The sequence below is a fragment of the Electrophorus electricus genome, chromosome 1 (genome assembly GCF_013358815.1).
Source record: "Electrophorus electricus isolate fEleEle1 chromosome 1, fEleEle1.pri, whole genome shotgun sequence".
In the NCBI taxonomy this organism is placed as follows: domain Eukaryota; kingdom Metazoa; phylum Chordata; class Actinopteri; order Gymnotiformes; family Gymnotidae; genus Electrophorus; species Electrophorus electricus.
Genome location: NC_049535.1, coordinates 33,378,033 through 33,402,893, shown reverse-complemented (window position 1 = coordinate 33,402,893; position 24,861 = coordinate 33,378,033). Strand labels below are relative to the sequence as shown.

The 24,861-nt window shown below is 41.9% G+C and overlaps 1 protein-coding gene across 1 annotated transcript; it reads right to left on the bottom strand.

Annotated features, from left to right (window-relative positions):
* Positions 1–2,377: 2,377 nt before the first annotated feature.
* LOC113568647 (transient receptor potential cation channel subfamily M member 4-like) lies at positions 2,378–24,183 on the bottom strand. Its single transcript, XM_035524456.1, has 29 exons — positions 24,118–24,183; positions 18,841–18,902; positions 18,360–18,534; positions 17,655–17,832; positions 14,186–14,355; positions 13,363–13,540; positions 12,387–12,451; positions 12,064–12,297; positions 11,817–11,919; positions 11,581–11,699; positions 11,162–11,452; positions 10,938–11,039; positions 10,548–10,676; positions 10,247–10,376; positions 9,375–9,520; positions 9,146–9,258; positions 8,776–8,850; positions 8,562–8,660; positions 8,384–8,430; positions 8,070–8,302; positions 7,862–7,977; positions 7,633–7,765; positions 7,354–7,528; positions 7,091–7,256; positions 6,486–6,667; positions 4,987–5,119; positions 3,754–3,826; positions 3,288–3,381; positions 2,378–2,604 (listed from the first exon to the last, which is right to left on the bottom strand). The coding sequence occupies exons 1-29, from the start codon at positions 24,181–24,183 to the stop codon at positions 2,570–2,572; spliced, it is 3,822 nt and encodes a 1,273-aa protein (XP_035380349.1). The 3' UTR covers positions 2,378–2,569.
* Between the last annotated feature and the right edge of the window lie 678 nt (positions 24,184–24,861).

Sequence of the window (24,861 nt, the reverse complement as noted above, 5' to 3'; positions counted from 1 at the left end):
TCACTACTGTGAAAATAATTCTTTCAGCCACATTAATTTGTGTATTATGTGTGCTTAAAAAAACAGAGAGCCTTGTAATGAACACTGGAGTTCTGATGCCCTGGCATACTTTGCTAATTCTTTTTTTACATTTTCTAACATTCCAAAATGAATGCATTTTATATCATGACTCATTAAAAATCATTGTTGTTTTTGGAGAGTTAGGATAGGCTAAGCTCTACTATTGTTGACCTGGACCTCAGTTTGATGTCCTGATTCTGTACACAGAGCAAGGATATGAGTTCATTATGAAAAGTGACTCCAAGTCCATTATATGCCTACCTCTATGCTGTGTATGTGTGCACTGAACTCTTTAGTTTAAGTGGAGTGAAAGGATTTGTGGGCTGGTTCAGGGATTTACATTGTACTGCATATGTCCTTTTTAGGACAGAAAATGCTTAAACCTGCGTCTACAAATGTGGTTGCAACACAAAAAAAGAAAATGTGGTAATGTGGAGGGGTCTCCATTTGTTCTTTTTTTGTTTGTGTGAATTTTCAACCTCCGGTTTGGCAGTTCATTTTACAGAAACTTGCATGACTGGTTGTGCTGGTTTCATATACCAGGCAGTGACCGCTCAGGTACACTGGTGCTTCACTCCACATGACAGGTAAGGGGAACTCCCAAGCAAGAATCTATGCTCGAAATGGCCCACTACATACCGTATACTGCATACTGGTACCCAGAGTAGCGTGACAGGCAGGGGACTGCCAAGGCATTAATCCTGGTCTGTACGCCAGGAGTGAACGACGGCTACAAAGCCTACAGGAAACTGTCTGAGATGGCGGGGGTGGGGAGCAGGGTGGAGTAGGTTGTTGGGAGGAGGAGTGCGTTTCCTGTCCTCCACAAATAAGCGCTAGGAAATCTGCACTCCTTGATGAAAGAAAAAAAATTCCATCACAAAGCTCATGACAGCACAACACTACTGAAATACAGTTAGACTACAGATTATACTTTCAAAAGAAATCTGTTCGATAAGACACACTAAAATTGGACTTTATGGTGAACTTGCGGATGAAAAAAATGCATGCGAAAAATTGTCATATGGCATTGCTGTAGGCTCACCGGAGCAGTTTCTAAATGTGCCATGCCCTGCAGTGCAAGAGCTTCAGGACCGCTATATCAGAGTTCTAATGCAAGTATTTGCTGTGAGATAAATAACAATGTTAAGCAATTATAACCATGGGTGTAGACAAGGAATGTGCGCTTGCAACACCGTGGCTCGCCGTCAGCTACTCACTCTATCGCATTAGAACAAAGAAAATGTAGAGTGAACACTGCGGTGGAATATGTAGACCTATAGGAGTCAGACAGGGTGGCAGAAGGACATTTTCACATTCTGCCTGTCATTGGTCAGCATCACAACAAGGTCTGATTAAAGTACATCCACACAATTACATCCACAATTTTACTCACACATTCTTATGAAGTACTTTTAAATTTAATCTTTCCTTTCTCATCGCATTATTTATTTCTTAAGTAAGATTTTTCTTTAAAGTTTTCCCACCAGGATATTTCATAGGCTGCTTCTACCGAGGCAGACACTAATCAAATAACAGCCACTGGCCGGAGCACGCGCTGACTGCATCACGAGAAGCTAAATCGTCACCTTTCTGAACTGCTCCCTGTACGGTCACCACAGCACACTCAGGTGTGCATGCAGGGATCGTGTATTCAGCCCCGATCTCAAGGCAGAACAAACATGGGTCATTAATTGGCATGTCATCATAAAAAGAGTGAAGAAAGCACCTGCGATCCTCTGGATGAGATCAAACGCTCTGTAACCACCTACACATCTGATAAATTGATTCTAGCACCTTGAAAATTGGCAGACTACCTGGGGCTGAGGACGTCTACTGTGATTAGAGAAAAATACTATGCAACATAACTCAGTCTCTGAAAACAAAAATGTTACATGGATATACTAATCACAAAACTAACTGCACAAATGCTGGTTTAAAATTAAATGTGAATGCATTCAGAGTGCATGTGTGAGGATTCAAATACTTGTCACTAAATTACCTACCACCCACCAGATTTTAGCAGTAACTGTTACCATCTGTCTCCTCTGTTTCAGCTAAAATAAATCTACTTCCTTAGCTGTTTAGAAGTTGCCATGTTTGACGTGATTTACAGAGATACACTGTAGTTGGTGGCCCTCAAACTTAGCCAGGGACCTATGGACCTAATTAGGTTTTTACTCTGAAGTTGACATGAGCATTACAACCATATCAGCATGGCTCATAAAAGACTCTAATAACACTGCATTAGTCTGTCACAGTATTTATTATATTTTTTAAAAAGTTAAAAAACATTTTTATAAGAATATGGTCCATAAAAGTTAGAAGATCCTGGCAGGAAAACAACCAGGAGATGATCAGACGTAATGCTTATAAAAGTGAAATGGAAAGACAGTTCCAGAATTGTGCCCCTTTTTCTCTGTTGACCAGAGCCTGGATATCAATACATGCGTGTGCTTGTGGGCACGTGGATGTGGTCTGTAGTCTTTTAGATGTTCTGATCACTGCTCCCTCAGCTTGTTGAAGAGTAGGAGGTCAGGTTCACGTCTGGAACAGCAAACATAGCACCGATCAGGCCTTGGCATGGAGCAGATGCCTTTCGCTGATTTGCTAACATTTACAAGTCCATTCAATTCAATTCCATTCAATTCTATTTGATTCAATTCAGTTCAGTTCAATTCAAGAGAAAATAAAAAAACAATCACACACACTCCTTTAAAGCACATAGTGAAAACAGAGCTGTGGTTTATGGGGGACCCTGCAGGATAAAAGCCCCGGCAGATTTAGATTTATGGCATTTAGCTGACACTTTACCCAAAGCGACATACAATTATGACTGAGTACAACTTGAGGGTTAAGAGCCTTGCTCAAGGGCACAACAGCAACTTGGCAGTGGTGGGGCTTGAACCAGCAACCTTATGATTACAAGTCAAGTACCTTAACCACTGAGCTACAACTGCCCCTCCACTTGCCCCTCCACTTGCCAGCAGAGAGCCAATGGCCTGATTGTGGTCATTTTTAGACATGCAGTACTGAAAATAAATCAGTACTAAGAGCTTTCATGAGGCCTGTTTCAGCAATGTGTGTGTGTGTGTGTTTATATATATATATATATATATATATATATATATATATATATATATATATATATATATATATATATATATATAACAGACAGTAGTACACACATACATGAAAGAGAGAGAGAGCGGAGAGATAGAAAATGGCACCTCTGTGAGCAGGACGTGGATGAGTTGATTTAATCATGTTACTCTGTGTTAGCCCCTCCATTATCCAGCAGAGGGAGCTAGAGCAATACTCCAGCTGAAAGAGAATAAGACAGAGAGAGAGAGAGAAAGAATGATGCATTAAATCCAGACTGTTCAGAGGTAGACCTGAGGGACAGCTGCATTTATAATATTGTAATACAGGCAGTGGAATGTAACCAAAGGTGAAATGAGTAAGGGTGTGTGTGTGTGTGAGACAGAGATGACATAAACTCAGCAGTCTGGGCTGAGCAGGCAAACCAAACAGCTGTGGCTCAGATGAGACACACAAATATATACAGTGTGCAGTATGTTAAAACATACAAACATACTCAGAGCCACAGGAAGAAACTACGGGGATATACACATACACACGCGCCTTGTGTATACAGTGTGAAGGAACAGACAAGTCTGCATGCTGGCCACTGACCTGGGACTCCAACACTCGTAACCTGCGGTCATGGTCTCGTATCTCAGCCATCTGCTTCAACACGTTGTCCACTCTACACATACATACATACACACACACACACACACACACACACACACACACACACACACACACACACACACACACACACACACAATGGCAACATCCAATTCAACAAGTCACAACATTCTCCATGTCTCCTGTTTTCATACACAGAACAGGAGCTGCCATAGTGTTTCACAGATTTTCTAACATTTACAATTAACTACCTCTGAGAAGCAAAGTAACGCAGTGCTTTTAAGAAAAATGATCCCTCCTAGAGAAAGATATCGACTTGGATTTCCTTACAAGGCTTGTGATGGGAGACAGGAGTCCTGAAACATCAGTGTGTTATACAAACTAGCAGTGAAGCTAGAGCTTCTGAGTTCTTATACCAAAGCCTGATATCGCTAAATTGGTTGTCTAGCTACAACTGTACATTTTTTAAAAATTGTGTTCTTTGCGTACTACCTTACAATTTCCTGCATGCTCCTGTATGGGTTTCCTCTCGTTTTCTCAGAGTTCAAACCCTTGCTGTGGAGTTTCTTTTAAAAATCCCACCTCTACTGAAAACTTGCTCAGCACACCTACTGATAATGTCCCAGATCTGCACCCGAGTGCACAACTTTCCACCTCTTTAACAGGGAACCACCTGTGAAGCTGTTGCCCCTCACATTGACAGTTGATTTAGTTTACAGTTTACACTGCTGTTCAGTACAATATAGAAAACCACTCTACACTGCAAATAGTAACACTGTAGATCTGAGTAAAACAATACTTTAGACCTGATTAAAGTAATTCTGTAGATAGGATTAACTGCTCAGAGGACATCCCTATAGGTACAATTTTATTAACAACAACAACAAACAAAAACAAAAACGCTGTTGAGTGCATATCCTTGTGTACACACAAACATAAATGTTACTAAACTGGTCTGTAAGGCATCAGGCATGGTATTCAAACTAGGTGATGTAATAGTTTTGCCTCAGGTTGGACTATTTGTAGCTGTCATGGACAATTCTGACTTGACAATTTTCCTCCAAAATCATGCATTTTTCAGTTATTTGAATCAGAAGAACTTTGTTTACTTCCTAACAATTGCATTATGTATACATTTTGGAAACTGTTGGAATTCATCTTTAAAAAACCTGAGAGAAGAGTAGAGTGTTGTTCCAGGAGTAAGGAAGGACTAACTTGGTAGAGGTGCGTTTCAGCCGCTCCGTGTCACTATCACGCAGTTTTTTGCTTCGTGTTGACAGCAGGTTCTCTTTCTGCAAAGACTCCCATGTGTTCAACCTACTGGCCTTCATATCATGAAGCTCCAACACTGAGAGAGAGAGAGAGAGAGAGAGAGAGAGAGAGAGAGGGCAGATATTTATTATTTGATAACATTCCTCAGCAAACTAGCATGAGTTCAATCCGATGTGAAAGTCTGATCAACACAACATCAAAGCTTACAGGAATCCCAACAACAGATCCATGATCAGTCACGTTAGGACCTCGGTCACTTCAGAACACTTTAATCCCCCCTGAACATTTCCAAATATGAAAGTGAATGTGGAAAGGGAACATTCTCAGAGCTGCTACAGACTTAGATGCTTCCACGTGTTATTATTTCTCATTTAAATTTACATGTTAAACTAGAACTAGGCTAATGCTAGTCAGAGATGGAGAAAAGAAATCATAGATGTATGCTAAAAGATTTTAATTAAGAACAAAAAAAGAAAAAATATTAACTTCAAACAAATGTGAAACTGTAGATAGCTAAAAATGAATCGCTAAACATCAATAAAATTAAGTAGTGAACTAAATAATTGTATTTACATAAATCAAATAATCTCAAGCAGCCTAATGTGAGTATAGCTGAGTAAGGTACAGTAACAGTTTATGGAAGAATGTGAGTATAGCTGAGTAAGGTACAGTAACAGTTTATGGAAGAATGTGAGTATAGCTGAGTAAGGTACAGTAACAGTTGATGGAAGAATGTGAGTATAGCTGAGTAAGGTACAGTAACAGTTGATGGAAGAATGTGAGTACAGCTGAGTAAGGTACAGTAACAGTTGATGGAAGAATGTGAGTATAGCTGAGTAAGGTACAGTAACAGTTGATGGAAGAATGTGAGTACAGCTGAGTAAGGTACAGTAACAGTTGATGGAAGAATGTGAGTATAGTTGAGTAAGGTACAGTAACAGTTTATGGAAGAATGTGAGTATAGCTGAGTAAGGTACAGTAACAGTTTATGGAAGAATGTGAGTATAGCTGAGTAAGGTACAGTAACAGTTTATGGAAGAATCTGAGTATGGTAAGATGGGAAGTGCAAACAAAAAAACAGAGTTGTGTTCAGTGTTCCAAAGTTGAAAGATTAAAAGTAGATAATAGATGGACAATATATTTACAAATATTTAGCAGTGTAGTTTACTACTTTATGTGAAGTAGGTCATAGTTCTACTGTACGGACTCACGAAAATGTTAAATCTGATTAAGGCCTTGTGCACAACAAGCTGGTTGGCCAGCAGGTTTATTTTACTGTTAATGAATGTCAACTGTACAGGGATGATTTTATTTATTATTTATATGGGGATTAAGTTCATTCTTTATTTATTTTCCTATTTTTCCATAATTCTTTTACTAACAGTTTTTATATAATTAAAACTACAGTTTAAATCTTAAATCTTACAAACTGTTATACGTACTGAAGTGTTTGATCTTGAGAGAGGGTTTTTTGAGAATGATCCTTTTGATGAAGAGGTGTAGGTGGGAGATGATGATGAGGGGCGGGGCCAGACAGGGTCTGGAGTGATACTCCACTATCAGGTTGTAGCGCTGGAACTTCCAGTAGACATCGCTGTTCTCCTGGACCTTATTAAACGTGTAGCTACACAAAGACCACACATACAAACCATCAATTACTAATTACTCCATGCAGAACACCAGAGTCCAGATTAAGGATCTTCAGTCCTCCTGCAAAGCTAACGTTACCTTTCTGAAGAATATCTTTTAATACCAACCCCACAAAACTAAATACCCTCTACACACCATCAGATACTAAATATCTATCTTTTACATACTTTTGGATAGTAAGAACTCCACATGTTTCATTAGTTACTAGTCTATACTTCAAATACCAGGTATTCAACAGTCACCTCTACTAAACTACAGTGACAGTGTTCAGACGTGCAGTCCTGTGCTAATGGAACCCCACGCGTCAGTGCATTTTAATATTAAACTATAAAAATTCTAAATGTAAAAATAATTTTAAAAGGGAAATTTCAATGAAAATTAAACAGAGCACTAATACCTAAACATGGCAATGAGCAGGTTGAGTAAAAGCACGTTGGTGACGAGGAGGTATATGGACAACAGTATGAGGACAAGCCAGTTAGCTTCAGACTGTGGACACGGTTCCGCCCCCTGCTGGATAAGGCTGACATTGTTTGTACATGTTTTCTCTCCTCGCTTTAGAACTGGAAAGATGGTAAGTAAAAAAAGTGTATTTTGTTTTCTTGTTTTGATCATCTCACTTAAGCTCACACTCACTCACCCACCCACTGACCGACTTACCATCTAATTCGTCCAGTGGTATTTGTCCATAGATATGCAGATATGGCCTGTAGAAGACTCTACGAAAGACCCAATAAGGTCTAGGGTCATAAGAGTATAACAACGCCTGATTGGCTACCCCATAAGCCATTAGCCAGACTCCCAGGAAGAACAAAAAGAAGAACACATCTTTCACCTAGGGGGAAAATAATGGATACCTCCTTGAGATGAGGGAATCCATGTGTGTCTATGAAACATTTCATTTATGGAGACCCAGAGGCATCTTGGTCCATTACTTACCATTTTTCCAACAATGATGATTTTGGGTCCAAGCTGTTTATGCACAGCAAATATGTGAATTAGACGAAGAGCAAAGACCATGTAGTCCACACACAGCACTGGACGCCCAAACTCATAGGACCCAGGGAACATCCTGCAACACACACACAAATTGGTGTATGACAGGTATAGATATTTCTGTCCCATTTTCAGAACAACACCAAACACACACACACACACACACACACACCTGCAGATGAGCCCAAGACAGAATAGTATGATGGCTGTAAGGTCACACTTGTTCCACCAGTCTGAGATGTATAACTTCATACTCTGAGAGAAACTTGTACCACCTACATTATAAGACTTTGAAAGAGACATAAGCCATTGTGTGTATGTGTACACGTGCACACGCATGTGTGTATGTACATCATATCTGTGTGTATGTGGTTCTGTACCTGTCGAATCTCTTCACAGACCAGAGTAAACACCCAGAAGTACAAAACATACTCTATGGGGGCGGGGCCATTTGGAGGTGGAGGCTTGAACTCAACCAGTAGTGTGTAAGAAAACAGGAAGAGGAAGAGGAAGTACATGAGCACGTTTCCTAGAAATGAAGTAACCGGGGCAAACCAGAACTGCCGCCATCGATGCAGTATGAAAGGATATTTTGGAATAACATGATCCGATTCTGTAAAAGAAGAACCAAAAATACATTATCTTCAAGACTTCCAGATTCAAAGTCACAAATAAATTCACTCCTCATTTCTACCTGTGGGGTCTCCTTTTACAATAACACAGTCTTCAACATCCTCTTCACTGAAAAAGTTAAATAAATTAATTAATAACTGAACAAAATAGGGGATTACACACATTTCTATTAACAGGATGGAATCATGAATGAGAAAATATTTACTGAGCTGTGTATAAATTTAGTGGGAACTAATTACACGTGTGAGACATCAGCAAGAGGAATGGCTGCAGTGTCTGCTTCTTCCTCCTCCACATTTTCAGAAGGAGAAGCAGCTTGAGATGCACTGTTTTCCTCCCTAACAGAACCAGAGAGACTGAGTCAATCGAGAACAAATCCAAGTCAGATTTTCTGTATGGTGGAATTATTGGTGAAACCATCTGAATGTGACTGTCCATGGTTCTGTTAGTTACATGGGTTGGGTAATGTCATCCATATTGAAGGTTCTTGTGTTTGGTGCTTGCAGGCTGTCTATCTGTCTGCTGTGACTGTTCATAAAAATAACACAAAAAAGAGCATACAAGACAGTCCACACATTTTCTAAAAATTATATGAAAATTATATGTTGATATTCCACAGTAGGAGAGTAGAAGAAACGCATGCCTTTTGATTTGTGGTTTTGTGGTTTTCTACAGCATTTCAAATCTAACAGAACCCAAATGATCCCACAGAACACCAGCTCAGAGAAAGCTTGAACAGACACTGACCTGCAGAGGACTGAAGAGTTTAGGACAGGGTGGGAAAGGAGAGGAGAGCACAGAAGAGAAGGAGAAGGTTCCCAACCTGAAGGTGATGAGGTTGGTGTAGATGAGGGGAGGTAGGAAGAAGGACATGACCAGCCTCCACACCTCCGTCCTGCTGCTCATGTCTCCCCACCAGATCCGAGACAGCAGATTCTGTCCCCCAAAAGAAAACAACAACAACAAACTCAGAGAGAAACAACACCTCTGTGCACATGAATGTGAGATCGTATTAGCATATTTAAACACATGCACAGGGCGGAGCTGCAGACCTGCACACCATCATGGCTGAAGAAGTGGCGGGCATCAGCCTCTACGGCCATCTGCAGACAGGTGACTCCGCCCCACCTTTGGGAGGTCCTTATGAGGAGAGTGAAGGCACTTTCCTCGCTGCTCTGGTAACAGGCAGAAAACACATCTGTGGAGACAAAGGTGGTTCACTCACACTGGTTTCATAATAAAAAACCCTACTGATAATAACAAGTAGCAGAATGAGTAGCAGCAGTAAAACCTGTCATAGGTACAGGGTGACAAATCTGGAGGTACGTGGACAAACAAACATCCACATGATTATGCACATCTGTGCAGAATGTGGGGTTAGCAAATCCACAAAATTTAACTCATTTAGTTACTCCGCAAAAAAGTAGCAGTGATTTACACTGCAGAAAGTTGGTGACCTCTACACACTATGCGCCTCAGCATCCACTGACCTTGCTTTGTCATTTTACGTGGCCTACCACTTTGTGGCTGAGTTACTGTCATTCCCAATCGCTTCCACTTTGTTATAATACCACTGGCAGTTGACTGTGGAATATTTAGTAGCAAGGAAATTTCATGACTGGATATGTTGCACAGGTGGCATCCTATCACGGTACCATGCTGGAATTCACTGAGCTCCTGAGAGTGACCCATTCTTTCACAAATGTTTGTAGAAGCAGTCTGCATGCCTGGGTGCTTGGATTTATACATCTGTGGCCATGGAAGTGATTGCAAATCCTGAATCATCACCATCCACAATCCCCACTGTCTGCACCTTTACCAATTCCATTGCCCAGCTCAGCCATTGTAAATCCATACAAGCCGCTATCCCCACTGTCTGCAGTGCCATCACCAGCCAAGTGCTGTGTGGCCCAGACTCACTCACCATGGGCCAGATTCTCAAACTTCTGTGCCAAATCCTTCATGGATTGCTTCGTCTCTGCCTCATCCTCCAGCTTGGAAAGCTCTCTCAGAATCTTACATGCACCCAGAGCACTCAACACAGACTCTTCTGCCTGAGAGAGAGAGGAAGAGGAGTTAAGGACAGACAGACAATATGAGAAAGGTAGAGAGAACAACTAAGAGGAAAGGACATATGGAGGAAAACTACATCTCGAAAGAACATCCAACAGCCTGAGCACATATTGAGAGATGAGGCAAAAATGAAGGGAGAGAGGAAACATTACCATCTCCCAGAAGAAAATGGCCATCTCACTGCGATTCTGCAGAACAGCCCAGATAAAGAGGGAGGTCCAGGGGTAGGTGCACTTCTGGTAGCGATATGCACATTCACCTTGCAGGAGCTTGGTCACGTGCTGGCAGCGACAGGTAACACAGTCAACATATGCAACTGAGTAAAGGCAACTTCTCCAAACCCTGTCCACGCAGACCCTGAGACAGGACGTGTCCATCTGGAGTCCTCAGATGTAACAAATAAAATGGACCATATGTGAAACCCTGAGGACAAGGTTGGTTTCACCAATAACAGCCCTTCAGTGTTGTTTTGGTCAGTGTTCTAAATCTCTATTACTTTTTAAATGAGTAGATGAGAGGTGATGTTATGGGGAGAACAGTACCCGCGTAGCTTTCCTTGAACTTGCTCCTGGCTCTAGTCCCAGGGCTGTATAATAAAAAGGCTGACATACACCTCCGAATATGTCCCCTAACAACCGCGAAACCTAGAACACAGATAACACAATGCATATCCACCAAAGAAAACATCTCCAAAAAGGGACACACACACACACACACACACACACATCTACCCCCACGTGAGCCACACCTCCTCCCCTGCTCTCACCTCAAAAAGGCTGACTCCATGGCCACTAGAAGACCCCAGTAGGGGTATTCTGGACTTGCTCCCAGGCGACTGGTTTGAGTTGGGGTGTGAGGTGGAGGGACTTTTCCTTTCGCTCAGGTACGTCTGCAGCTGCGTGTACACCAAGGTGTCCGGCAGCGACTGGTACAGACTCTCCAAACGCTCAAACGTCAGGTAGTCCAGGATGTTCAGGCCATTTTCTGTGAAGATGCGAACAAACTGGGGCTTGTTGTTCACCAGAGCATCTGTCATGGACTCCTCCAGATCATTATACTGCCACAGAGAGAAAGAATAAGAGTGAATATACGGAGAGTATTTGTAGACATGTATTTCACAGAGATATTCACTTAGGTCTAGTGCAGTATGTGCACGCTAACTAAGTTACTTGTAATTACTCTAACCTTCCACTGGATGTCACCATTGAAGAGCTCACTGTTGGCAATGTCTACTCTGTTCCAGGCTACAGCCAACTTCAATTCTTCGGTGTATTCCCTGGCGCTACTGCTTACCTGTTTACAGGCTGTGCATGTGCCCACCCAAACACAAACACACAATTCAAAAATATAAGAACATAAAATCATACACACATAAATTTGCACACTTCTTGCAACACAAAAGATGGTATCTATGAGCTTACCTTTCACCAGAGCTTTTAGAATGACTGTATCAAAATCATCTGGGCCATCCTGATCATCATAAAATACAGTGATTAAGGCTCTATTCTGATAGATGCTCAGAGCCTAGAAACAGAGAGAGAAAAAGTTTTAGAGGCATGATTTGGCCAATCTCACTCCACTTTACTGTCCCAATTTCTGTCTATTCCTCCCAAGAAACATACAGAGAAAAAAACCCTGCCCCCCTTACACACTCCTTCCTATTCTCACCTGGTCCACTAGCTCCTCAACTGTTTTCTCAAAGGGGAAGTGTCTCTTGATCATCTCTCGCACTCTGTCTCCAAGCTCAGCTTTAGAGCTCTCTCTAGTGTTAGAGCCCTCCCCATGCACAGGGGGCGATGTAGAGTTCAGGTCACTCAGGAGCTCTGTGATCAGATCAGCTGCTGGACCTGACCCATCCATCACCAACCATGGTGTCACTTTCTTCAGGGAAGCATCCATTCTCTGAAGATGGAAAGTGAGAGAGACATGGCCCAGTTGTGTATTGTAGTTAACTTCAATAGAGGTCCATAGAAACAGAACTTCCAACATACCTTCAACACTGAAGCCTCCCCGGAAACCAGCACACACATCACAGGGATCTCAATGTTACCGCTGCCTGTGTGTGTGTGTGTGTGTGTGTGTGTGTGTGTGTGTGTGAGAGAGAGAGAGAGAGAGAGCAGTAAGGAAGGACAAACAGACTAGTTATTGCGGCCAGTTACACAGTTCACAGAACATAATACTTCACTGATAACATAAAGAAGAATCATACATATCTGGATAATAGATACACATGCGATAGTGAATTAGAGTTACATCTGGACTGTAGACAAAGAAGGCACAGTAAATTCCAGTTACTGTCACCAGGGTTATTGGATCTGTAGTGAATGGAGACCCCTGGTCTGAGTTTTTCTGATTCCCAGAACATGATGCCATAGGGTTACGTGAGCCTGGCCGAGGCATTAGAGGGGAGAGATCAGACCCAGGAAGTAGAGGGGAGAGATCAGACCCAGGCAGCTATGAGTGGTTGGGGGGGAACACCATGGCAGTAGCTGCACTGATGTGTGCTCTTACACAGGTGAACATTCCTCAGATTCTGTCATAACTCAGAAGAGCAGTGGGGTTGCTTACAGGACAGCACATACACAGGTAACCACCTATTTAGATCTGGTTTTGTTTTTGTTTAGCTCATGTTCGATAATATTTAAAATCAAAGGATTAAAGGAAGTCAAATCCACAGGGGACATCTTTCACTTTTATCTGGTACTCTGGTTAGGACCCTGTACCTCTGAGACTAAATCTGTAAGATTGTTAAGTATTTCAACACTAATGGAAAATAATTCTGAAACATGACGGCATCAAAATGTGTGATGTTACATTAACATTAAACATTGAGCTTTACAAAAGGCTCAAGGTAACAGGGGCTTAATAACTGTGCACAGTTAACTTGTTAAAACTACACATATAAATTCCTGTTTCCTTTCAGGTTTCCATGTTTCCATTTTTTAAAGTGTTGCTGTTCTCCCTCACCCCATATTCCAGTTCGCTGATGGGAAATGTAGTCCTCCAGGTTAGTTAAGAAGCGCATCTCACCACCTCGACGGTTTACGCTACCATCATCCACCAGGAGGAAGCCCTGGTAGTTTTTATCCAAATAGAGGGAGTCTTGTGATGTGTTCTGAACATAATATCTCGCTGGGAAACTACCCTGCAAAAGAAAAGATGGATCCCATCTCTTAGAATGTAGACATGGATGCTCAGTGACATCTACATGGAATGTAAGCACAGAACATAGTTATGAAAATGATCAAATTATCTTTGTAAACCTTCAGCTAAGTCATAATAATAAATTAAGTTGTGATCAACAAACACTACACAATATTTATGGAACAACTTTTGGATTAAACAACCAAAATCACAGAAAGAAAAGTGATATTTAATAATCAAAGAAACTACAATCCTCCCTTACTTTCAGTAGCTGTGGAAGATCCCTGCACTGTGTTTAGGAGCTACTGTAACCCACTATGCTTCACAGCTGTCGTATACTGTTACACTCCCTCCACTATACTTCCGAGCTGGCAGGCTTTGTTTTCTCCAAACATGTATTTGTTCCATCTGTCCATTAAGCCTTGTTCCAGGAGTCCCAGGGGTGTTGTGGGAGTTCCAAGTGGGCTTTATATCAGACAGGATGCAAAGCTTTTTTTGTTTGTTTGTTTTATGGTGCAGGGCAAACCTTTACATGAACTGATCCAATTGAAATGCCTAATACACATTCATCAATCTTGAGGTTCACCTGTGTTTTATTTAAAGCCTGATGAAGGGCATGAATGAACTGAAGTGGGCCAGTTCTCACCTTTGGGTTGACGAGCTGTTGCCGATTGCAAACCAGCCCCCAGGGGGCAACACCCAAGGTCACGACTTTGGAGTGGGAAGGGGAGGAGGCAGCAGCTCTGTGGTCCCTCACTGCCTCACCCACACAGCGACCTACGCCCTCGCTCAGCCCACTGGTCATGATCCAGGCCCCTGATGCACGCACACACACACACACATTAGTGTAAAGGTACAAAGCACACAGACATCACTAGTGCTCACTCACTGAACAAAAGAAGCATGAACAGAGTACTCAATCACCCAGGTAATGTGGGAGCTCTACAGGCTTTGGGGTACCAAAGCTTGTGGGCCTGATGACATCAACCCCAGGATGTTTAAAAACATGTGCTGAGCAGTTGGCAGCTCCTCTACAGCACTGCTGCTCTCTGAAGAAGGTGTCTACAGTATGGAAGACCTCATGCATCATACCAGTGCCAAAGAAGCGTCATCCAACTGGTCTTCACATCTACAGACCGGTGGCTCTGAGCTCACACATTATGAAAACATTTGAGTGGCTGGTTCTGCAGCACATGAGGTCTTAGTTGGGTGGATGATGCCATCATCTTCATGATATACAAGGCCCTCTCTCATCTGGAGAGTCAGGGAAGCATTGTGAGAGTTAAGTTCTTTGACATCTCTAGTGCCTTCAACACCATCCAGCCCTGCCTACTGAGAGAGAAACTGTTGGAGATGCACCTGCACCCCAACACCACGTCCTGGATCATGGACTACCTTATAGCTCAGCCACAATATGTGAGATTGAATGGCTGTATCTCTGAGTCTGTGATCAGTAACACCGGTGCACCCCAAGGAACAGAGCTAGCCCCATTCCTTCTGTCTATACATTGGACCTCCGCTTCAACTCTGGTTTCATCTCCAGAGGTTTTCTGATGACTCCTCCATTGTTGGATGCCATTACGAACGCCAGGAATCCCACTCAACCCCACACTGCCATGCCTACCTCTTCCCACACACGCCTCTGATCTGGTTCGCTGGAATACTAGCACACACCTGATCATTGTTACTCTCATCATTGCTCCCTTACTTAAAGCTCCCCTCCTTCACACTCATATCACAAAGTATTGCCAACCTTATGTTGCATACCAAGTGGTTCAGTTATGGTTTTGTCTTCCTGGTTTCCGACTCCTGTCTGTGTTTTAGACCTCGTCTCCTGCCTGACCATGGACACCCCCCCCGTGCTCTGCCCCATGTTATTGACCTTGGAACAACCTATGAATACCTGCCTGACCCCACTAATCTTGTGATTGGATCCTCTTTCTCATTTGTGCATGCAATCGTTATAGATGCATCACCAAGGACAATGAGGAGGAGTACAGAGGTTTGATTGGTGCAGTAAAACCAAAGCAATCATAGTGACTTATCAGAAGAAGAGAATCCCCCCTGCCCCTGTTTTCATTCAGAGGGTGACAGTAAAAAAGTTAAATAACTAACTATTTCATTCTATAAATCACTTCCTTATTAAAGTATTTGAATTCTTAGAAATAAAAACATTGAGTGTGGCTACTTAGTCCCAAAGCACTGGTCAAATTAAAAAAAAAAAAAATCTTTAAAACATTTGAAATAATGACAGTAATCCTGATTCTTTCTGTTTTATAGTGCATCCAGAAAGTATTCACAGCGCTTCACTTTTTCCACACTTTATGTTACAGCCTTACTCCAAAATGGATTAAATTAATTTTTCCCCCTCAAAATTCTACACACGATACCCCATAATGACAAAGTGGAAAAAAAAGTTTGTTTGGAATTGTTGCAAATGTATTAAAAAAATAAAATTAAAAAAAAAATCAAATCAATCAAATGTACATAAGTATACACAGGCTTTGCTCAATACTTTAAGCACCTTTGGCAGTAATTATAGGTCTTTTTGAATATGAAGCTACAAGCTTGGCACACCTATTTTTGGGCAGTTTCTCCCATTCTTCTTTGCAGAACCTCTCAAGCTCCATCCGAGTTGGATGGGAAGCGTCGGGGCACAGCCATTTTCAGATCTCTCCAGAGATGTTCAATCGGGTTCGAGTCTGGGCTCTGGCTGGGTCACAAGAACATTCACAGAGTTGTCCCGAAGCCAATCCTTTGTTATCTTAACTGTGTGCTTAGGGTCGTTGTCCTGTTGGAAGATGAACCTTCGCCCCAGTCTGAGGTCCAGAGTGCTCTAGAGCTAGTTTTCTTCAAGGATGTCTCTGTACATTGCTGCGTTGATCTTTCCCTCGACCCTGACTTGTCTCCCAGTTCCTGCTGCCAAAAAATCCCACAGCATGATGTTGCCACCACCATGCTTCACTATAGGGATGGTACTGGCCAGGTGATGAGCGGTGCCTGGTTTCCTCCAGACATGGTGCTTGGCATTCAGGCCAAAGAGTTCAATCATTGTTTCATCTGACCAGAGAATTCTGTTTCTCATGGTCTGAGAGTCCTTCAGCTGCCTTTTGGCAAACTCCAAGCAGGCTGTCTTGTGCCTTTTACCGAAGAGTGGCTTCCATCTGGCCAATCTACCATACAGGCCTGATTGGTGGAGTGCTGCAGAAGTGGTTGTCCTTCTGGTTCTTCTCTCTCCACAGAGCAACGCTGAAGCTCTGTCAGAGTGACCCCTGGTTTCTTGGTCACCTCCCTGACTAAGGCCCTTCTACCCTGATCACTCAGATTGTCTGGGCAGCCAGCACTAGGAAGAGTCCTGGTGGTTCCAAACTTCTTCCATTTACAGATGATGAAGGCCACTGTTCTCATTGGGACCTTGAATGCTGCAGAAGTTTTTCTGTACCCTTCCCCCTCTCTGTGCCTCGAGACAATTCCTTGGACTTCATAGCTTGGTTTGTGCTCTGACATGTACTGTCAACTATGGGACTTTATATAGACAGGTGTGTGCCTTTCCAAATCAGGTCCAATCAACTGGATTTACCACAGGTGGAAACAATTGAAGCATGATCAGTGGAAACAGGATACCTCAATTTTGAGTGTCATGGCAAAGGCTGTGAATATTTATGTACATGTGAATTTTTGTTGTTGTTGTTTTATTTTTAATAAATTTGCAACAATTCCAAACAAACTTTTTTCACTTTGTCATTATGGGGTATTGTGTGTGGAATTTCGAGGAAAAAATGAATTTAATCCATTTTGGAATAAGGCTGTAACATGAAATGTGGAAAAAGTGAAGCGCTGTGAATACTTTCTAGATGCATTGTAATAGCAAAATGTAGTGGAGAGGTGGAGAGGAGTGGAGATAAAAAGTGCTGTTAGCATACACCATTGCAACTGTTAACCTTAACAAAACAAAAAACAAAAACAATAAAATACAAGAAGCAACAAATGGTGCTAAAGAAACACAATACCAGGCAGAGAAAGAAATGAAGAAACTAGAACCACAAAATGACAGAAAATAGTGCAGATTAGCACAGATATGAGGAGGAAGTGACAACACAGAAGTCAAAGGTCACCTGTGCTCTGGGCGGCTCGCACCAGGCCCTGCCTCAGAACCTCTCGAACCCAACCTTTGACCTTCTCACGACCCCCACCCACCACGGAGAGTACCAGGTTTGGTGCCGACAGCCCCCAGTCTGAAGTCATCAGATCGTAGATGATCTTAGATGGAGTGTCACAGGACAGGCGTATAAACTGTGGATTTAAACAAAAAGTCTAATTAAATGTGTGTGTGTGTATGTGAAGAGACTTAGAGAACGTTGCTTTAGGGTGGTGTTTTTTGACCAACTGAAAGGTACATAATGACACAGAAAGCTTATCATATATAACTACATCTCAGACTAAAGGTTACAAACACCTGATGTCTTGTCTCCTTTCCCTCACACATGTGCACACCTACCTATTCTCTATTCATAGCAAGTGATGCACGTCACGGAGACCTTACTGAAATACACCAGAGCCAGCAACCAGCAACCAGCAACGGTGGACATGCTAATCTAACTGAGGTCTCCAGGCAACAACACTCCCTCGTCGCTAAAGCTAATGTATTAACTCATTCATGAGACAGTATGAACAAATTAAGACAAGCAAGATTAGACTAAATAAAGAAGGGCAAGATCATATTAACTAAAACTGCAAAATGTATTTCCCTGCCTCTTAGAGAAAAGACAAAATATAATAAGCTCTCTTATGAAGTGCGTGCGCATGTGTGGGCCACGTACATGACTGTGTCTGTGGCCAGTCCCGGCGAACTTAAGCTCTCCAAAGGCATCAGTGGGATACTCGGAGGTGTGCAGGGCACTGTCCCACTGACACACCATAGCAGAGCTGAAATAGTCCCGTGTGGCTATGGCCCCATGGAGCTCCTGTTCAGCTCCACACTGACACGTCCCTTTACTGGAGAGATGAGAGTGAGTAACTCATAGTGGTGCTTATCCTAAGATTTATATCATACTCTCTGATGAATATAATGATGTAATGTAAAGGCCTGAGTGTAACAATGTGAGAATTAGATTTCAAAACCCAGCCAGGCGTGTTCCTCACGGGTTAGTAACACGTTTTTTTGTTCCAACCCGTTGTGGAAAATTCCATAGAAGACAACACAAGAGTCATTACATAAATCAACATTCACTGTGATTACAGTTCCTGCTGACAGCTCAGAGCTCAGTCAGACGGCCTGTTCCACACCCAGAGCTGCAATACCTGCTTGCATCTTCCACAAACGTAGTGCACACCCTCTTCTTTATTCCCCATGATAGCCGACTCTGGAACACAACAAGCGGGTAACATTAGAGGACATCATCCCCACTGCTGCTGGTACCAGTGTGTGCTTTTTAAGTGATAGAAAAAGAAATGACTTGCAAAGTTCAGTCAGACTGGTTACTTCTACGGTATACACTAAGCATTATGGAGTAAATATAATACATATTATTCAGAAGTTCAGTTTTTACTGCATTTTTATGTGCATGGACAGACTTCTATTCCTTTGTGGCCATACCTTTCATTTTAGTTAACCACAACTATCTGAGACATCAATTAGTCAATTAAACAAAAATAAAAGTTGCTACTAGTGGAAAATCGTGCTCAATATCCATGTTGTATATGAAACATAAAACCAGTCTGGTTAGTGTCTACCTACGACAGTAGTCTGCAGAGGAAAAAAAACCCAAAAAACCACTCTAGGACAAACATTTTAGATCTGGCAATGAAAGAAGGTCTTCAGAGAGCACAGACGTCGTTTAAATTAGACAGAAATAAATTATGGTAAAAGCAGTCTAATACAAGGCAAACTGTAAGCAAACAGCCAGGTTAAAGTGACCAGAGTATCAGTCTACTGCAAACAGCACAATTTTCAATCTTCACACTCTCCATCCTTCCATTTACAACAGCCACTGAGAATTCATTGCAATATGAGGACTCTTTTTTGGCAACTGTGACCTAGAGAGCATGTTCACTGCAAGGTTAATGGCATTTATGTGTATGGCAGGAATAATGGTGAACAACAGATATCAGGAGATACAATGAGGAGAAGAGGAGAGCACAAAGAGGAATGAATAGATAGATAGATAGATAGATAGATAGATAGATAGATAGATAGATAGATAGATAGATAGATAGATAGATAGATAGATAGATAGATAGATAGATAGATAGATAGATAGATAGATAATCAAAAATAACCTTACAAAGTGTTAAACTATAAATTGGTTGTGCTGGCTTCAGTGTTAATTTTCTGAAAATGAATTGGTAAATAAATTAATAAATTACATTTAAGTAATAAAGTCAATGTATTTAAATTAAATTAATTAAAATGTAGTGAAGAACCCTAGTGTTAGCATCATTAGTTAGGGCTACCGAACCGGAGGTCTGCATGACACACAGCAATGTCAGTTTATGGAAAAATTATGTGATAGAAAATTAATGAAAAGTAAACAAAAAACATACACAGGATCACATAATTTTGTGTTGAAAGATTAACAGGCGTTTGGTGAATTCAATAGACATTACGGACAATATGGAAGATGTGAATAAATACAAAAGCAGCGGGGTAGATGGTGTATTTACAAATACTAGCAATGTAGTTTATTATGGATGGATGGGTATAATTAATAGCATCAAAAATAACCCAAATATTCGCAATGTAGTTTATTACTTTCTCAAATCAAAGTTTGTTTCACATACATAGTCATACACAGTATAACTGGCAGTGAAATGCCTTTGAAGACTGCTCTGCCCGTAAACCAAGAATATGGAAAAATATATAGATAAGGGAAATGTAAGGTTAACCTGAAATAGATTCTACAGTGTATTTGAAAAGGAAGAAAAATAAAGTCCAAGATAAAAACAGGATTTTTCTGGGAGAAAAAAAAAAAAGATAAATGTGAATGTGGATGAATAAATATGTGCAGATAAATAAATGACTGAATCTAAAGGGAATGAATAAAGATGAATATGATTATATACAAATGTACCATTATCCAATTATCCAGCTCAGGGTGTAGGCGTGCAATATGGTGCAGTGCAAAAAACAAAATATGGGTAAGAATGTGTATAACGTTATAATGAACAATGGTTCAGTCCAGTGGGGGAATCCAATGAATGAAGAGTAGTCCCATCAGTTGCCCTCGTTCAGAGCCTGAATGGCCTGTAGGAAGAGGCTCCTCCTCAACCTCTCTGTGTTAGTCTTCAGGGAGCGAAAATACTTTCCTGACCTCAATAGAGAGGAGAGCCTATTGTCGGGATGGGTGGGGTCCTTCAAAATCATCCTGGCCTTGGTCTGGCACTGATTGTAATAGATGGTCTGCACATCAGGAAGTTCCGTATGAGTGATGCGTGCTGCTGAATGCACCACCCTCTGGAGAGTTTGTCTGTCCTGCTTGGTGCTGTTCCCAAAGCAGACCATGATGTTCCTCATGTTCCGCAGCTCCTTTGAGGGCAGTCTGAAGTCTCTTAGGCATCTGAGGTGGTAAAAACGCTGACGAGCCTTCTTTGCCAGGGAGTTGGTGTGGCAGGTCCAGGACAGGTCCTACGAGCTGTGAACTACAATGTACCCGAAACTGTCTACTCTTTCCACCATAGTTCCATTGATCTTAACAGGTTGATAGTGCCGCTCCTGCTTCTTGCTGCAGTCCACAATCAGCTCCTTTGTCTTGATGTTTGGGAGACTATTTTCCTGGCACCAGATCTCCAGGTGTTTAATCTCCTCCACGTAGGCCCTCTCGTTATTGCTAGAGATCAGGTTCATGACGACAGTATCATCAGTATACTTGACGATGGTGGTAGAGCTGAAAGTGGCCATGCAGTTGTAGGTGTACAGTGAGTAGAGCAGGGGGCTTAGGACAAAACCCTGGGGGGCTCCAGTGCTGAGGGTGAGGGTGGATGAGACAGTTGCCCACCCGTACTGACTGTGGTCTATCTGTTAGGAAATTGGAGATCCATACACACAGGTATGAATGAAGTCCCAAATCTTCCAACTTGCTGGTGCCTCTGAATGGGAAGATGGTGTTAAATGCTGAACTGTAGTTGACAAACAGCATTTTAACATAATTACCCCTCCCTTTGCCCAGGTGGGTCATTGTGGTGTGAAGCATGTGCGCAATTGCACCGTCAGTGGAGCGGTTGTGACAGTATGCAAACTGCAGTGGGTCGATGGAAGCTGGCAGTGAAGAGGTGATGAAGTCTCTGAAAAGCTTTTCAAATCACTTCATCATGACCGATGTGAGGGAAACAGGGTCACTGAGGCAGTTAGGCCGACGTTTCTTTGGGACAGGAACGATGGTGGATCGTTTGAAGCATGGTGGGATGATACCATGCGTCAAGGAGAGATTAAAGATATCAGTGAATACCTGAGCTAGCTGGGCTGCACAGGCTTTGAGGACTCTACCGTAGATTCTGTCTGGTCCTGCCACCTTCCTGGTATTCACTCTTTTAAACACTCTCCCATGTCACTCTCCGTGATGATGAAAGGGCGCTGTCTGATGGTGGGCCACGCGCATGATCCGTTGGCTGCGCCGATAGCGCCATTTGTGTCGTTAGCACTAGCGCTTTTGGCATTTACGCTGCTAGATGCAGCCTCGAAGTGAGAGAAGAATGTGTGGACTCATCAGTCCTGGGGGTGGGCTGCTGTAGTCTGTGATCGTCCATAGTCCCTGCCACAGGGTTCTGCAGCCAATCTGCTGGAACTGTGACTCGTTTCTTCCCCTCTCACCGCCCTGCGCACTCCGTATGCCACAGACTCGTACTCGTCCATGTTCCCCCTGATGATCCCTGCGTTGAAGGCAGCAGTGCGAGAGTTAAGAGACTCGCAGGTGGTTTTGTCCACCCATGGCTTCTGGTTGGGAAACGTCTTAATGGTGGTTCTGTGGTTACTTCTGTGAACTAAGTCACAGTTCTACTGTGTGGACTCACTACATTTTTCAATGCGGTTAAAGCATTGTGGAAAATACAACCTCTCCGACTAGCATGTTTGATTTACTGTTGGGTGTGTGTTGTGCAGGCAGATGTAGCTAAATACATATGAGATACATGGTACATGTTTGGGTGGGTTAGTGACATGAGTCAGCACATGAGCAGATTATACAACAGTGCTGTTTATATTCCGTTTTGAAATGCCACTGAAATGCAGTTCATTGCTCGGATGTTTTCCTTCACCATCTACGTTATCATTCACCACTATAGTTGCTTAAACTTCGGAAATCACATTTTAAGCACATTTTCTTATTTTGCCAGAATTCTTTTAATAACAATTTTTATGTATTTAGCAAATCCAACAGCGTAAAGCTTAAACTTTGGTTGCTAGCTGATGTTTATGACATATAAATGTTATTTAGAGTACATATTTACCTGAGGGGTTACTTTTTTGATCTTTAAAAATTAAGGTACATTTGGCAGGGCGCAGTTTAAAAGAAAGAACAAATTGGGCCCTCAGTGTTTAAAAATAGTAATATGTACCCTGCAGATTTGCACAAGCTTCTAGATATTTTAACATTTCAGCTATGTGTACAAATGGCTTTTAATTACTACTAATAAAGTGAACTACTGCAGCCAGAAGGAAGTAATGCAGTCAAGCTATCTGTCAAATGCAGTAGTACCACTGAATATTTCCATCTACCTGCAAAAGAGAGAGAGAGAGAGAGAGAGAGAGAGAGAGAGAGAGAGAGAGAGAGAGAGAGAGAGAGAGAGCACTTTTGCAAGCATAATTATAACTGATCACCACCACCACTACCAAGACTGTACATACATCATGCTGGACCCTTGTGTCCATCTTTAAAGAGGTTCGTATTGAGGTTAGACGCCGAACACTACATACAGTACACCTGCTCTGACTGAATTAATTATTAATTCATCAAGTTTCATCTCAGAAATAGTATATAAAGTCCCATTAATTACTAAAAGTATCTGATTATGCTTTTAGAAAACCGTGTCTCCACAACACACGTGTCGTCTATCTTCAGTGGCTGGACCGCATTGTGAACGTAGTAAAGACGAAAATGACCCGAGTCCCGCGGTCATGGCGTGTATGCAAGTCAGTACCTGTAACCCCCCCGAGGGAAAAAAAAACAAGTTGCGCCAGGACACTTGCAATAACTAGTTCGCGAGATATGTTTCTGTTTCTGTGATATTCAGCACAGCTGTGCTATCAACGAAGCTTCAGGAAATAAGTTGTGGTCAGAAGTTACATGTCAAAGACTACAGACTACGCTGAATTTATATTAGTCGCTGAGTTTCTGGCTTACATATATTTCTTTCTTTCATTATCTGCGTTTTTAGTAATCAATGCCACAGTGCAATATCCGGAGAATTTCTAGAACATTTTTCACAATGAATCAAAAAAATTTAAAATAAATATTTTTAAATAAGCAATTTATTATGCAAGTCAGCGTAATTGTGTTAGTTTACAAAGAATAAATTTTAAGCGAGACGAAACAAAAGCAATGGCGACCCGTAGTTTCTCGCGCAGGGGTGATGAGGTAAACCAACCTGACTGTTTTCGGTTTTTCTAGACTCGTCTCCGACCGCATCGCTTTCTTTCTCCAGTTGTGGCATGACGGCCTCTTTCGTGTACTTCGTATGTTTTAACGTATCGTTTCGCTCCAGTGCCTTCTTGTGGGGTATTCAGGATGACCTTTCTGCGGATTAACTTCTGTCACAGCCACGTACATAAAGCGTGGTATTAAAACCTTGCAGCTAAATTCAACATCCTTGCTCCGCCCACACACCACCTCTGAACATCACATTTACGGGATTTATCTGATGCGTTTATCCAAAGCGATATATCATTATATCTGAGTACAATTTCAGCACTTGATGGTTAAGGGCCTTTATCAGGGTCCCAACTGTAGTAAATTGGTGACGGTGTGTCCCACAATCCCGAATACTGTACGTTATATTTTCCGGCCACGCCCAACACAGGTGTAGGGGGTTGGTCTAGAGAAGGTAGATTATAGTATCCTCTAGTACCAACTTTGTTAACGCTTACCTTGTACATACACTCAGTAGCCACTGTATTAGGTTTTACAGGTGCATTTACAGGTGTCCAGACACCCTGTAGTCCATTGATGAGAATTGATGTTTAAGGATATTTAATGAAGTACAACATTTCTGGAGTGTAAAATTAAATTCTTGGGAATTTTTTCAAATGCAAAAATAAAAAATATGACACATTGTCATATATGACACATTATTCCACTATTCTTCCAGCCACATTCATTTGCGTATTCAGTG

Bases quoted from the DNA above. Each gene is read 5' to 3' on its own strand.
- LOC113568647 (XM_035524456.1), bottom strand. From the start codon at position 24,183: ATGCCACAACTGGAGAAAGAAAGCGATGCGGTCGGAGACGAGTCTAGA. The intron at 12,298-12,386 runs GTATGTTGGAAG...TTCCATCTTCAG, and splicing joins GGGAGGCTTCAGTGTTGAAG to AGAATGGATGCTTCCCTGAA. The intron at 11,040-11,161 runs GTGAGAGCAGGG...TCTGTGTTCTAG, and splicing joins ATGGAGTCAGCCTTTTTGAG to GTTTCGCGGTTGTTAGGGGA.